Source organism: Tursiops truncatus, chromosome 7, assembly GCF_011762595.2.
Source record: "Tursiops truncatus isolate mTurTru1 chromosome 7, mTurTru1.mat.Y, whole genome shotgun sequence".
Taxonomy (NCBI): Eukaryota; Metazoa; Chordata; class Mammalia; order Artiodactyla; family Delphinidae; genus Tursiops; species Tursiops truncatus.
This window is the reverse complement of record NC_047040.1, coordinates 51716782-51729695: the sequence shown is the minus strand read 5'-3', so window position 1 is coordinate 51729695 and position 12914 is coordinate 51716782. Positions and strand designations below refer to the sequence as shown.

At 42.9% G+C, this 12914-nt stretch overlaps 1 protein-coding gene across 1 annotated transcript in view; it reads left to right on the top strand.

Annotated features, from left to right (window-relative positions):
- The first annotated feature begins 4209 nt into the window (after positions 1–4209).
- ITGA4 (integrin subunit alpha 4) overlaps positions 4210–12914 on the top strand; it is an 85661-nt gene continuing 76956 nt past the window's right edge. Inside the window, exons 1-2 of the mRNA XM_033859973.2 lie at positions 4210–4569; positions 4893–5014. Coding sequence (XP_033715864.1) covers positions 4373–4569; positions 4893–5014 — 319 coding nt within the window. The 5' untranslated portion in view covers positions 4210–4372. The remainder of the gene's footprint in view (positions 4570–4892; positions 5015–12914) is intronic.

Genomic DNA, 12914 nt, shown 5'->3' with positions numbered 1-12914 from the left:
TAAAAACTACTTGCTAGACATGTCTATGGATGTTCCACCAATATCTCAGACTCATCTCTAGAACCCAGCCAGCATTATCCAAACACATTCTCCTATCCCTCCCTATTCCAACTCTTCTTTTCTGGTTGCTTTTTCTTTTCTTTTTCTCAAGGCATATCATATCTCTCCTTATAAATTATAAGCTGATTAAGAGTAAGACCCATGTTTTGTATACTTGCAAAGTATATCTTTGAATCTGCCAAAGGACACATCCATAATGCATGAACATAGACTTATAAGTATCCAGATTTCTTTCAGTTTATGACATTAGTGATGTTAAAAGTCCAAATCATGCAAGGGGCATTCATAAATACTGACTGCACACATGCTGTTGGTCAGGCAGCGTATCAGGTGCTGGAGATAGAGTGGTGAATAACGTAACAACACAACATGTGTTCTGCCCTTGTGCTCTAGAGAGGAAGACAAAATGAAAAGGTAAAGACACCTGTGATTATAAATTAAAGAGCTATGAAGAGAATGAACAGGATGGTCTGCAATATGGTGACCTATTTTAAGTGGATGGGCAGGAAAATCATCTGTGAGAAGAAGATCTTTCAACTGAGACTGAAGAAAGAGAGGAATCATGTGAGAAGTCAGAGGTTGTGTGTTCAGGCAGAGGGAACAATGTGGGCAAGGGCACAGAGAGTGAAAAAAACCTTGATGCACTTAAGGAAAGCCAGTGTGAGCTGGCAATGTACTCAGAGGCCAGATCAAAGAGGCCAGTCCTTGGAGGCCATGTTAAGTGTGGTTTGTACTAGAAGAGCATGGGAAACTATTTAAAGGATTTAAGCAGAGACTTCCCTGGTGGTCCAGTAGTAAAGAATCCACCTTTAATGCAGGGGATGCGGGTTCGATCCCTGGTCAGGGAATTAAGATCCCACATACCGCAGGGCAACTAAGCCTGCGAGCCACAACTACTGAGCTCATGCGCCTCAACTAGAGCTCATGTAAAACTACAGAGGCCATGGGCCCTGGAGCCTGAGCACCACAACTAGAGAGAAGCCCACGCACCACAATGAAGAGCCTGCGTGCTGCAATGAAAGATCCCCCGTGCCGCAACTAAGACGCGATACGGCCAAAATAAATAAATAAGTCTTAAAAAAAAAAAAGGATTTAAGCAAGGGAGTGGCCTGCATGATTTGATTTAGAATTCTAAAAATTCACTTTAGCTTCTATGTAGAAAATCGATGATGTGGGGATGGGATGAATAGGGAGATCAGGTCTTGGATTCCTGAACAGCTCAGATGAGATTACCGTACTTGAAAGAGGGTAGTAGCAGGGCAGAAGAAGCTCATCAAACCGATGAGCTGGAGATATATTCTGAAGGTCGATCAATAGAACTTAATTACTGATGGATTAGATGTGGGGAATAGAGAGAGAGAGGGGACTCAGAATTACTTTCCAAGTTTCTGGTCTGAACAACCGGGCAGATGGAGTGCTGTTTTGGGGAAAGAAAGATTGAGTGGAGGAATAATTGAGATACGGGTCAGAATTCAGTGTTAGACGTGTTACGTGCGCCATGCCCAGTAGACATCCAAGTAGAGATGTCAGGTAGGCAGTAAAACATATGGGTCTGGAGCTGAGAAGAGAGGTCCAGGCCGGAGACACGAACTGGGGAATCATGGTGGTATTTAGCGGGATTATTTAGTTGGTACTTAAAGATACAGGAAATCGGTTAGAGCTCTTAAGAAGGAGAGAAAGAGAAGGAAAGAGGGCTCAGAATGGAGCCGTAGGCCTTTCCGACACTTAGGGTGGAGGGAAAGAAGCCAGCAAAGGAAACTCGGAGTGGCCAGATAGAAAGGAGGGAAGGGCTCAAAAAGTGTCATGAAAAGAGAGCCTTTCAAGGAGAAATGCTCATTCTTGATAACAGCTGAGAAATTGGGTGAGCCCATATTAGAATCCTCTCTACTGGGGAGGACTTCTTACCAAGGATAGAAATCACTTGTATTTTGTCTTTTATTTGAGACCTTAACGCATCTCCTAGCACACAGTGGGCACTTGAAACATATTAATCAAATGACACATTAATTGAATGACTGAATATTTTGGTTCAGTTGAGAGTGAGTGATAGGCATGAGAAGTCTGAAAAAGTCTTTCTGTTCTCCTGCCTACATGCTCTCCACCCCCCACCTGATTCTCACCCTTGCCTGCAAAAGTAATTGATTGGGGTTAGAGCAGTATCTTCAGGCTCTGTAATAGCAATGTTAAATACCCTTTATTTCTCCCAATTTAGGAAACATGGACTGTTCTCTAAGCCTTGGAGGACGAAAACTCGGGGCTACCATAGTGTATGAGATCATAAAGGGTGGCTGTTTCTGCAAATGTAGTGAAATCATAACCATAATGACCATCACAGAAATTAGGTCCTGCCCTATGAAGTGCTCTACTGGCCACTCTCCTCTTAGTTATCCTGTGAAAGAATTGTGTTGAGTGGATTTCATTGTGTAAGATTCTGGTGAAAGGAGGGAAAGAAAGAGGTAGGGGTTCAGATCAGTGGCTCTGACGCCGCCAGTGCCTGAGGGTGTGTGAGGGCTTCTGAAACCCGCAGCTGATCCAGACCAGTTCTCCAACAGCCTCCTTTTAGCTCCAGCATAAACACTCCTAGCCTGGCTTAGGAGGTTCACAGCGTGTCCCTGCCTCCCTACTCAGCCTCATATTGTACGATCCTGTGTGGGAGCCGCTAACTGCTCTAGCCAAGACCGCCTCTTCTGGTTCCTCTGCCTGGCCCTGCTCGCCCTGTCCTGCATCCCTCCTCTCAAAGTGCTTAGCCTAACAACCCTCCTTGTCCTTCAACTCTAACTGTCCCTAAAGCATCCAGAACTTTCTCTAGTTAGTAAATGTTTGTCTACCACTTGGCTGAAAATTTTCCTGAAAGCTTCTCCTGCCTTGTTCACCGTGGCATCCTGTGGACCTAGCAAAGTGCCTGCGCAATGAATATGCTGAGTGAGTGAACAAGTAATTTAATTACGTGTCTGCCTTTACAACTTCAGAGGTGCTATTTCAGTATGGTTTTAATGCACATGCGCACACACACACCATTTGATGAATGCTGTTTCTTTCTCTCTTTTTTTCCAAACAGTAATAATTAATAACTGTACCTGCATCTCCTGCAAATACCGGCCTAATTATCTATGGCTGTCTCTGGTTGCTCTAGAAAGAAACCTGAGGCACACCTGGATTAATTAGGACGAGAATCAAACCCAGTTCAGGTGTGTTGTGCTGTGGGTCCCCAGCGCATTTTCAGAGGCTCATTATGATGCCTGACTCTTGACCTCAGCTGGGTCTAAGCTCTGATGGCAGGTGTATCCGGGGGAACTGAGTGGATGCGTGGGAAGGGGGAGCATCAAGAACCGGAGGGAGGAATCCGTTGAAGTGAGGCAAGTCACAGTGCTTCCTTAACCCAGACTCGCCCTTGGACTCGGCCACAACCTAAACTGCCCGCCTGTGCCTTTCAGCTCGAGCCACTGCTCCTCAAGCAAGCAGCCCGGACTTAAGAGGAAGTATGGGGAGGAAGGAAGTGGGCATAGAAGAGTGCAGGGTTCTGAGTCTTGAAGTGATATACCATAACGTCTTTATCGGGCACCTTCAGGGAGTGCGCTTTGTGTTTAATTTGTGGCTCCCCAGTGGTTGCTTGTGCCCCCAAAATCAGGTATACCGCTTAACTATCAACGAAAGGTCAGGACAGTTCCCCGCCGCAGTCCCTCCCGGCGCCCAGGTTTGTGGCCGGCCTTTGGGCTACTCCGGGCAGGCCGAGGAGCCTCTGCGTTCATAGTGGGGCGCGCGCGGGTCGGATTGGGGCCACGCCGCTAACATCTAGGCCTCAATCACGGATAAAAGGCGAAGCCCCGGACCCCTTCCGGCTCCACTCTTGCAGTCCCGGGAGCCCAGAGTCATCCCGTGCTCCGGGACTAGGAGGCCCCGGCCTGGACGCGCGTTCTGCGCAGCCAAGGTCCCCTAGCGCCCCCTACAGTCTCACGCGCGGGGAGACGGCATCGGGTCCTGCGCCTCCGCACTGCGCCCGGGACCCCACCCAGCGGCCCGCGCCCCGGGACCACGTGAGCACCGCACCTCCAGACTGCAGAAACGGGGCGTGGGGACCGGCAAGCGCGCAACATCCCCGGCCACCTCTGATCGCTCCGCCCGCCGCTGCCTGACTTCCCCTCCCTCCCTCTGTCCCTCCCCCCCACCCCCGTTCCTCCCGCCCGCCTGCCGGCGCCGGACACGCTGATCCTCTTCTCTTGGGGCGCTCTTCCCCTTGGCCGACCGTCTCATCCCGTGCAACTTTGGGACGGACAGTGGCCGTTTGGTGTTGAATGTTCCCCTCGGAGAGCGCATGGCTGCGGAAGCGAGGTGCGGGCCGGGCCCGCGAGGGGCCGCCGTATGGGAGGCGGTGATGCTACTGCTGTGCTTGGGAGTCCCGACCGGGCGCCCCTACAACGTGGACACCGAGAGCGCAATGGTTTACAAGGGCCCCGCCGACACCCTGTTCGGCTACTCGGTGGTGCTGCACAGCCACGGGGCGAACCGATGGTGAGTGGGGTCGGAGGCGGCGCCCTCGGTATCTCAGAGCGGCGAGCGAAAGGCGCCTCAGGGATTCCCTGCCCGGTTCAAACTTTCCTCCCTCCGCGGGAGGCAGGAGGGGAACCCTGCGACGGCCAGCTCGCTAGAGAAGTGCTCGGGAAACTAACTTATCTTGGGGTGGCAGCACCCGGGGTGCGTTCTGGCGCCAGGCCCTGGAGTTTGGGGTGGCGGGTTGGGTGCGCGGAGTGGTGGGCGGAGGAGTCCGTGAAGACCCGGAGTTCAGTGGGCAGCACGGCTCACGTCTGCGCGCACGTGCCCATTGCTCACTTTAGGCTCGTAGTCGGGGCGCCCACGGCCAGCTGGCTCGCCAACACTTCAGTGGTCAATCCTGGGGCGATTTACAGATGCAGGATTGGAAAGAACCCAGAGCGGACGTGCGAACAGCTCCAGCTGGGTGAGTTGGACCTGGGGCCGGGAGCTAGTGACCCACTCCCCCCAAAACACACACACACACACACACACACACACACTTGTGAGCCCCACGGTAGCAGAAGTCCTGGAAAAACTCGTGTTGCCTATTACTTTTAGTTTAAAGCGAATGACGTTCACTTAACTCTAGGCCATCTTCCCTTCTAAACATAAAAGTGGTCTCCTTTCTGTCAATATTGTTCTCCCTTTTGCTTATGACAATGATTGCAGTACTCTGACCAAACTACGTGGAGAAAAATTTCTTATAAAACCTTCTCCTCACCTCTCCCCTCCCCACCCACCCCTCCCCCACTCAGCAAAGTGTAAAACACATCTTAAAGTCTCTCAGCACATTAAGGACAGGATCCAGCTGAGCCAAGACTTGAGAATTTTATTTCTATCTTTGACCTATCAGCCTTGTTAAAGAACAGGCTAAGGGGCAGATCAGGAATAGCAGTTGGAAGTGATCCCATACCCTGTCATTTAGCCCAAGGGCTTTCTGAAAAAGAAAATTATACAGTTTTACTTAGATATGAAACGTAAAAAAGGAGAGCACAAGAAAAGATTGGCATCTCCACTGTTAATATAATTAAAATGAAGTTTAACATATAATTATTAATTTTTCTTTCCAGAAACTCCGATGTTAAATGGATACCTCTATTTGAAATCATTTCTTAGTGTCTCTTCTTAGATTTGTGACAGCTTGAAAAATGCATTCTGATGGCGGAGAGGAGAAAGTTCATGTTTCAAAGCCAAAAACAAATTTGCTTTGCATAGACACATGGGGGAAGAAAGGGGAACTAATATCAATGCAGACCCTATCTTGCTTCAAACATTGTTAGGAACTGCTATATATGTTTCTTGTTTTCCACAAAACACCACTGGGTCATGGTTGGCATTGTTCTTACTTTACACATGAGGACTCTGTGACTCAGAGAGTTGCAAGGACTTTTTCTAAAGTTATTCAGCTAGTGAATGGAAGATGGGACCTCAAGTCAAAGTCAGGTCTGCCTGGGTCCAATGTCCAAGCCCTTTTCTTTCATGTATGCATCTTCAGTGAAAATAAAATTCAATGACGAGTCCGATATGTTGTCTGCTGAGCTGATGAGTCATCTGTGAATGGTGAATAAAAGGTCATATTTGGTACCTTTTTCCTATTTATCTTTGCTATCAATGGACTTTTGGGATAAGTTAGTTACTGAATGTTTACCACTCCCCTCCCCCCATTTTTGGTAGTAATCTTTGCTTTTTCTCAAACTGGGAAGCGGCTTCCCTTCATTGAGAATGAAGTCAAATAGAGTATGCACATAATGGAAGTTTATTTTTGACTCAGCATCCGTAAGAGTCTAGGAGTTGTCTGCAGTGTGTAGAATAGGCCCCAGCCTCTCATTAAGCATCTTCCATCCCCAAAGGCAGACTAGGAAAGCATAACATATTCACAGACCTATCCATTTGGAATAATTCTGCAAAGTATAATTTTCATTGCATGAGAGACTTGTAGGATGAATTAGGGAGCGGAGCAGACAGCCTTGATCTGCCAGAGGATCTTGACAAGGTCTCAGGAGGGGATGTTTTATTTTTGTTGTCCTGTCATAGTTTCCTGATTCATGACATTATAACTACTGGTATTTAACTCCTACTTCCTGTCTGGAAGGGCACTGAATCTATTTCTAGATGTCGGTATTTAACTGGAAATATTCTGTCATAATATTATATAATATTTAAAATTTAAGATGATAATACCTGTCAAAATTGAAGGGAAACGTATATTGATTGGGCACGTGGAGCATAGGGGTTGACTACAGAAATATCCACAGAAAAATGTGCACATGATAGATGTTCAACACACATGAATTAAGTGAAGATGTACTGGATGGATAAATGAATAAAAGCAAAGTGAAAGTTTGTCATCGACCTGATCGGTGAATAAGAGAATTAGTTAGAAATGAGAAGCCAAAGGGATATTTTTAACTTTCAAATTTTTGATCAATAAAAAGGTTTCTACTGAGATGAAAGGCAAAAAGGAAGACAAGATTTCTAGTCAGTCAACTGGTTGAAACACTAATAGCTGTAGTAATAGCTATGAACATTTGCAAAAGAGTTGACTGAAATTACTTCTCATATAACATTTCAAACGATATATCTTCTCTTCCTTATATGAAGAAATTGTGTGTTTCAATTCAGCACAGACTCAGAAGTAACTTGAAACTGTAAAATAAGGGATTGAGGATAATGTCTAGAAAGGAAACACTGAAAACAATACATCGGTAACTAAAGACATTAAAAAATTCTCAGGTTTGTGGACTATGTAGTATTCTTTATGAAGAATTTTCAAGGAAAAAATACATACACAATCGTCTATATAAGACGGCTTCAGTTGTTCTGTCTCAAATATGGGTGACTATAAAATAGGCAAAATGTTTAGCTCGGTACGTGACATACAACTGACATTCAAAAAATATTAGTTTATTTTTTATCTCTATTTTCTACTTAAATCTGTATCTGCATGTTATCTGTTATAGGCAGGTTGAGGTTATAAATATGGATAGTTAATAGATGAAACCAAAAGTTAAATGTGTAAATGAAAAGGTAGCAGTTGAAACACAATGAAAAATATTTTTTGTTGGCCCAAGCAAAAAATCTTTATTTTTTTTTTAAACATCTTTATTGGAGTATAATTGCTTTATTGGGATAAGTTAGTTACTGAATCTTTACCACTCCCCTCCCCCCATTTTTGGTAGTAATCTTTGCTTTTTCTCAAACTGGGAAGCGGCTTCCCTTCATTGAGAATGAAGTCAAATAGAGTATGCACATAATGGAAGTTTATTTTTGACTCAGCATCCGTAAGAGTCTATTGTAAAGTCTGTTGTAAAGCTGGCTGGCTTTCTTCTCTGATTGCTGTGGCTAAAACTTCCAAAACTATGTTGAATAACAGTGGTGAGAGTGGGCAACCTTGTATTGTTCCTGATCTTAGTGGAAATGCTTTCAGTTTTTCACCATTGAGGATGATGTTGCCTGTGGGTTTGTCATATATGGCCTTTATTATGTTGAGGAAAGTTCCCTCTGTGCCTACTTTCTGCAGGGTTTTTATCATAAATGGGTGTTGAATTTTGTCGAAAGCTTTCTCTGCATCTATTGAGATGATCATATGGTTTTTCTCCTTCAATTTGTTAATATGGTGTATCACATTGATTGATTTGCGTATATTGAAGAATACTTGCATTCCTGGAATAAACCCCACTTGATCATGGTGTATGATCCTTTTAATGTGCTATTGGAATCTGTTTGCTAGTATTTTGTTGAGGATTTTTGCATCTATGTTCATCAGTGATATTGGCCTGTAGTTTTCTTTCTTTGTGACATCTTTGTCTGGTTTTAGTATCAGGGTGATGGTGGCCTTGTAGAATGAGTTTGAGAGTGTGCCTCCCTCTGCTGTATTTTGGAAGAGTTTGAGAAGGATAGGTGTTAGCTCTTCTCTAAATGTTTGATAGAATTCGCCTGTGAAGCCATCTGGTCCTGGGCTTTTGTTTGTTGGAAGATTTTAAATCACAGTCTCAATTTCAGTGCTTGTGATTGGTCTGTTCATATTTTTTATTTCTTCCTGATTCAGTCTTGGCAGGTTGTGCATTTCTAAGAATTTGTCTAAGAATTTCTTCCAGGTTGTCCATTTTATTGGCATATAGTTGCTTGTAGTAATCTCTCATGATCTTTTGTATTTCTGCAGTGTCAGTTGTTACTTCTCCTTTTTCATTTCTAATTCAATTGATCTGAGTCTTCTCCCTTTTTTTCTTGATGAGTCTGGCTAATGGTTTATCAATATTTTCTTCTCAAGGAACCAGCTTTTAGTTTTATTGATCTTTGCTATCATTTCCTTCATTTCTTTTTCATTTATTTCTGATCTGATCTTTATGATTTCTTTCCTTCTGCTAGTTTTGGGGTTTTTTTGTTCTTCTTTCTCTAATTGCTTTAAGTGCAAGGTTAGGTTGTTTATTTGAGATGTTTCTTGTTTCTTAAGGTAGGATTGTATTGCTATAAACTTCCCTCTTAGAACTGCTTTTGCTGTATCCCATAGGATTTGGGTCATCGTGTTTTCATTGTCATTTGTTTCTAGGTATTTTTTTGATTTCCTCTTTGATTTCTTCAGTGATCACTTCGTTATTAAGTAGTATATTGTTTAGCCTCCATGTGTTTGTATTTTTTACAGATCTTTTCCTGTAATTGATATCTAGTCTCATAGCATTGTGGTTGGAAAAGATACTTGATACAATTTCAATTTTCTTAAATTTACGAAGGCTTGATTTGTGACCCAAGATATGATCTATCCTGGAGAATGTTCCATGAGCACTTGAGAAAAATGTGTATTCTGTTGTTTTTGGATGGAATGTCCTATAAATATCAATTAAGTCCATCTTGTTTAATGTATCATTTAAAGCTTGTTTTTCCTTATTTATTTTCATTTTGGATGATCTGTCCATTGGTGAAAGTGGGGTGTTTAAGTCCCCTACTATGAATGTGTTACTGTCGATTTCCCCTTTTATGGCTGTTAGTATTTGCCTTATGTATTGAGGTGCTCCTATGTTGGGTGCATAAATATTTACAATTGTTATATCTTCTTCTTAGATCGATCCCTTGATCATTATGTAGTTTCCTTCTTTGTCTCTTGTAATAGTCTTTATTTTAAAGTCTATTTTGTCTGATATGAGAATTGCTCCTCCAGCTTTCTTTTGGTTTCCATTTGCATGGAGTATCTGCATGGAGTATCTTTTTCTATCCCCTCACTTTCAGTCTGTATGTGTCTCTAGGTCTAAAGTGGGTCTCTTGTAGACAGCATATATATGGGTCTTGTTTTTGTATCCATTCAGCCAGTCTGTGTCTTTTCTGGAAGCATTTAATCCATTTACATTTAAGGTAGTTATCAATATGTATGTTCCTATTTCCATTTTCTTAATTGTTTTGGGTTTGTTATTGTAGGTCTTTACCTTCTCTTGTGTTTCTTGCCTAGAGAAGATCCTTTAGCATTTGTTGTAAAGCTGGCTTGATGGTGCTGAACTCTCTCAGCTTTTGCTTGTATGTAAAGGTTTTAATTTCTCCATCAAATCTGAATGAGATCCTTGCTGTGTAGAGTAATCTTCGTTGTAGGTTTTTCTCCTTCATCACTTTGAAGATGTCCTGCCAGTCCCTTCTGGCTTGCAGAGTTTCTGCTGAAAGATCAGGTGTTAACCTTATGGGGATTCCCTTGTGTGTTATTTGTTGTTTTTCCCTTGCTGCTTTTAATATGTTTTCTTTGTATTCAATTTTTGACAGTTTGATTAATATGTGTCTTGGCGTGTTTCTTTTTGGATTTATCCTGTATGGGACTCTCTGTGCTTCCTGGACTTGATTAACTATTTCCTTTCCCATATTAGGGAAGTTTTCAACTATAATCTCTTCAAATATTTTCTCAGTCCCTTTCTTTTTCTCTTCTTCTGCTGGGACCCCTATAATTCGAATGTTGGTGCGTTTAATGTTGTCCCAGAGGTCTCTGAGACTGTCCTTAGTTCTTTTTGTTCTTTTTTCTTTATTCTGCTCTGCAGTAGTTATTTCCACTATTTTATCTTCCAGGTCACTTATCCGTTCTTCTGCCTCAGTTATTCTGCTATTGATCCCATCTAGAGTATTTTTAATTTCATTTATTGTGTTGTTCATCGTTGTTTGTTTCTTCTTTAGTTCTTCTAGGTCCTTGTTAAATGTTTCTTGCATTTTGTCCATTCTGTTTCCAGGATTTTGGATCATGTTTACTATCATTATTCTGAATTCTTTTTCTGGTAGACTGCCTATTTCCTCTTCATTTGTTAGGTCTGGTGGGTTTTTATCTTGCTCCTTCATCTGCTGTTTTTCTGTCTTCTCATTTTGCTTATCTTACTGTGTTTGGGGTCTCCTTTTTGCAGACTGCAGGTTCGTAGTTCCCGTTGTTTTTGGTGTCTGTCCCCAGTGGCTAAGGTTGGTTCAGTGGGTTGTGTAGGCTTCCTGGTGGAGGGGACTAGTGCCTGTGTTCTGGTGGATGAGGCTGGATCTTGTCTTTCTGGTGGGCAGGTCCACGTCTGGTGGTGTGTTTTGGGGTGTCTGTGACCTTATTATGATTTTAGGCAGCCTCTCTGCTAATGGGTGGGGTTGTGTTCCTGTGTTGCTAGTTGTTTGGCATAGGGTGTCCAGCACTGTATCTTGCTGGTCGTTGAGTGAAGCTGGGTGTTGGTGTTGAGATGGAGATCTCAGGGAGATTTTCGCCGTTTGATATTACGTGGAGCTGGGAGGTCTCTTGTGGACCAGTGTCCTGAAGTTGGCTCTCCTACGTCAGAGGCACAGCACTGACTCCTGGCTGCAGCACCAAGAGCCTTTCATCCACACAGCTGCTAGTGTTGGAGGGTATTCTGCAGAAGCGGGGGGTGGCTGTGTCTCACCTTCTGAAGAAGGGGTCTCTGTTCTCCTTCATGTGAAATCTGGCAGTGTTTCCGTGACCAATTTTGTCTCAATTTGGAAAACAATTCTAGAGGTTAGAAGTCCAAAATCAAGGTTTCAGCAGAGCTGGTTTCTTCTGAGGTCTCCCTCCTTGACTTGTAGATAAATGGCTGTCTTTTCCCTGTGTCTTCACATAGACTTCCATCTGTTTCCAAAAAATCTTATAATAACTAAAGATTCAGCTATGACTGCCATGTCATAAAATGTTTTCTTTCATTCATGGCCTAATTTGCTATCAAAGAGATGAAGTTGAAAGAGCTCTTAAAATGGTGCCAATCTCCTATACAATTCAAAGTGCTATCTACATGGACTAGTCTTTAGGTCTCAGAATTTCAGATCAAAGTTTGATTCAGGTAGACTCCTTCCCTCAGAAGAGGAATCAATACCCTTCCCCCCTACCTCCTAACCCCTCTTCCCTGCAGTGGCTAATGTTGTCCCATACTATGGTATATTCACTGTAGTCATAATCAGAAGTGAGCAGCAAATGCCTGTTTATCTAGAATGTTCAGGGTATGAGATGTTGAGAATCAGATACCCCTTTTAGTGAAGTGAATTGACTGTAGAAGAGGTGCATTTCTTCCTGTGTGCAAACAGGCTTCTTCCACCTTCCTGCCCGCCTAAGAAGGGTCTCTCCCCTCACTTCCTTGGTACTGCTCTCTGTGAACCAGAGGAAAGTAGTCTCGCCATCAGGCGGGTCTGAATCCAAACTTGTTCATGAAGACTCCGTGTCTGAGGAGGCCATAGTGATTTCCACAGGTTCAGTTGCTTTTCCACTCAGGTGCTTTGCATCCTTGCTAAGTTTTTTAAAAGGAAACTTTGATCACAGGTGGTTGCTAAATTAAGGCATCACAAATAATGACTTCATTAATGTATTTATCCATGGATTTCCAGTATTTGAACAATTAGAACATAATAAAATACATAAATGGCTATAAAATTATACTAAAAAGATTACCTTTATTTGGTCATTCAAAAGGCGTACTAGATCTTTCATTATTTTGAAGTTGCCACTAGTAGCATTATACATGCGTGTTTGGGCATGCACACGTGCGCACACACGTGCGTGCGCACACACACACATGTCTGGGTAATAGAGGCTAAAATTATACAATTACACTGTACAGTACAGTAGCCACTAACCACATGTGGCTATTGAGCACATGAAATGTGGCTAGTTTGTAGTGAGAAGTACTATAGGGCAAATTACGTTCTGGATTTTGAAGACTTAGTACCAAAAAAAAATACATAGACACACACATACGTATACATAAAATCTCTTAATTTTTTAGATATGGATCACATGTTGAAATAAATATTTTGAAACTAATATTGATTACATTTTTAAATGAAAACATTTTGGATGTATTAGGTTAAAGAAAATATATTGTTAA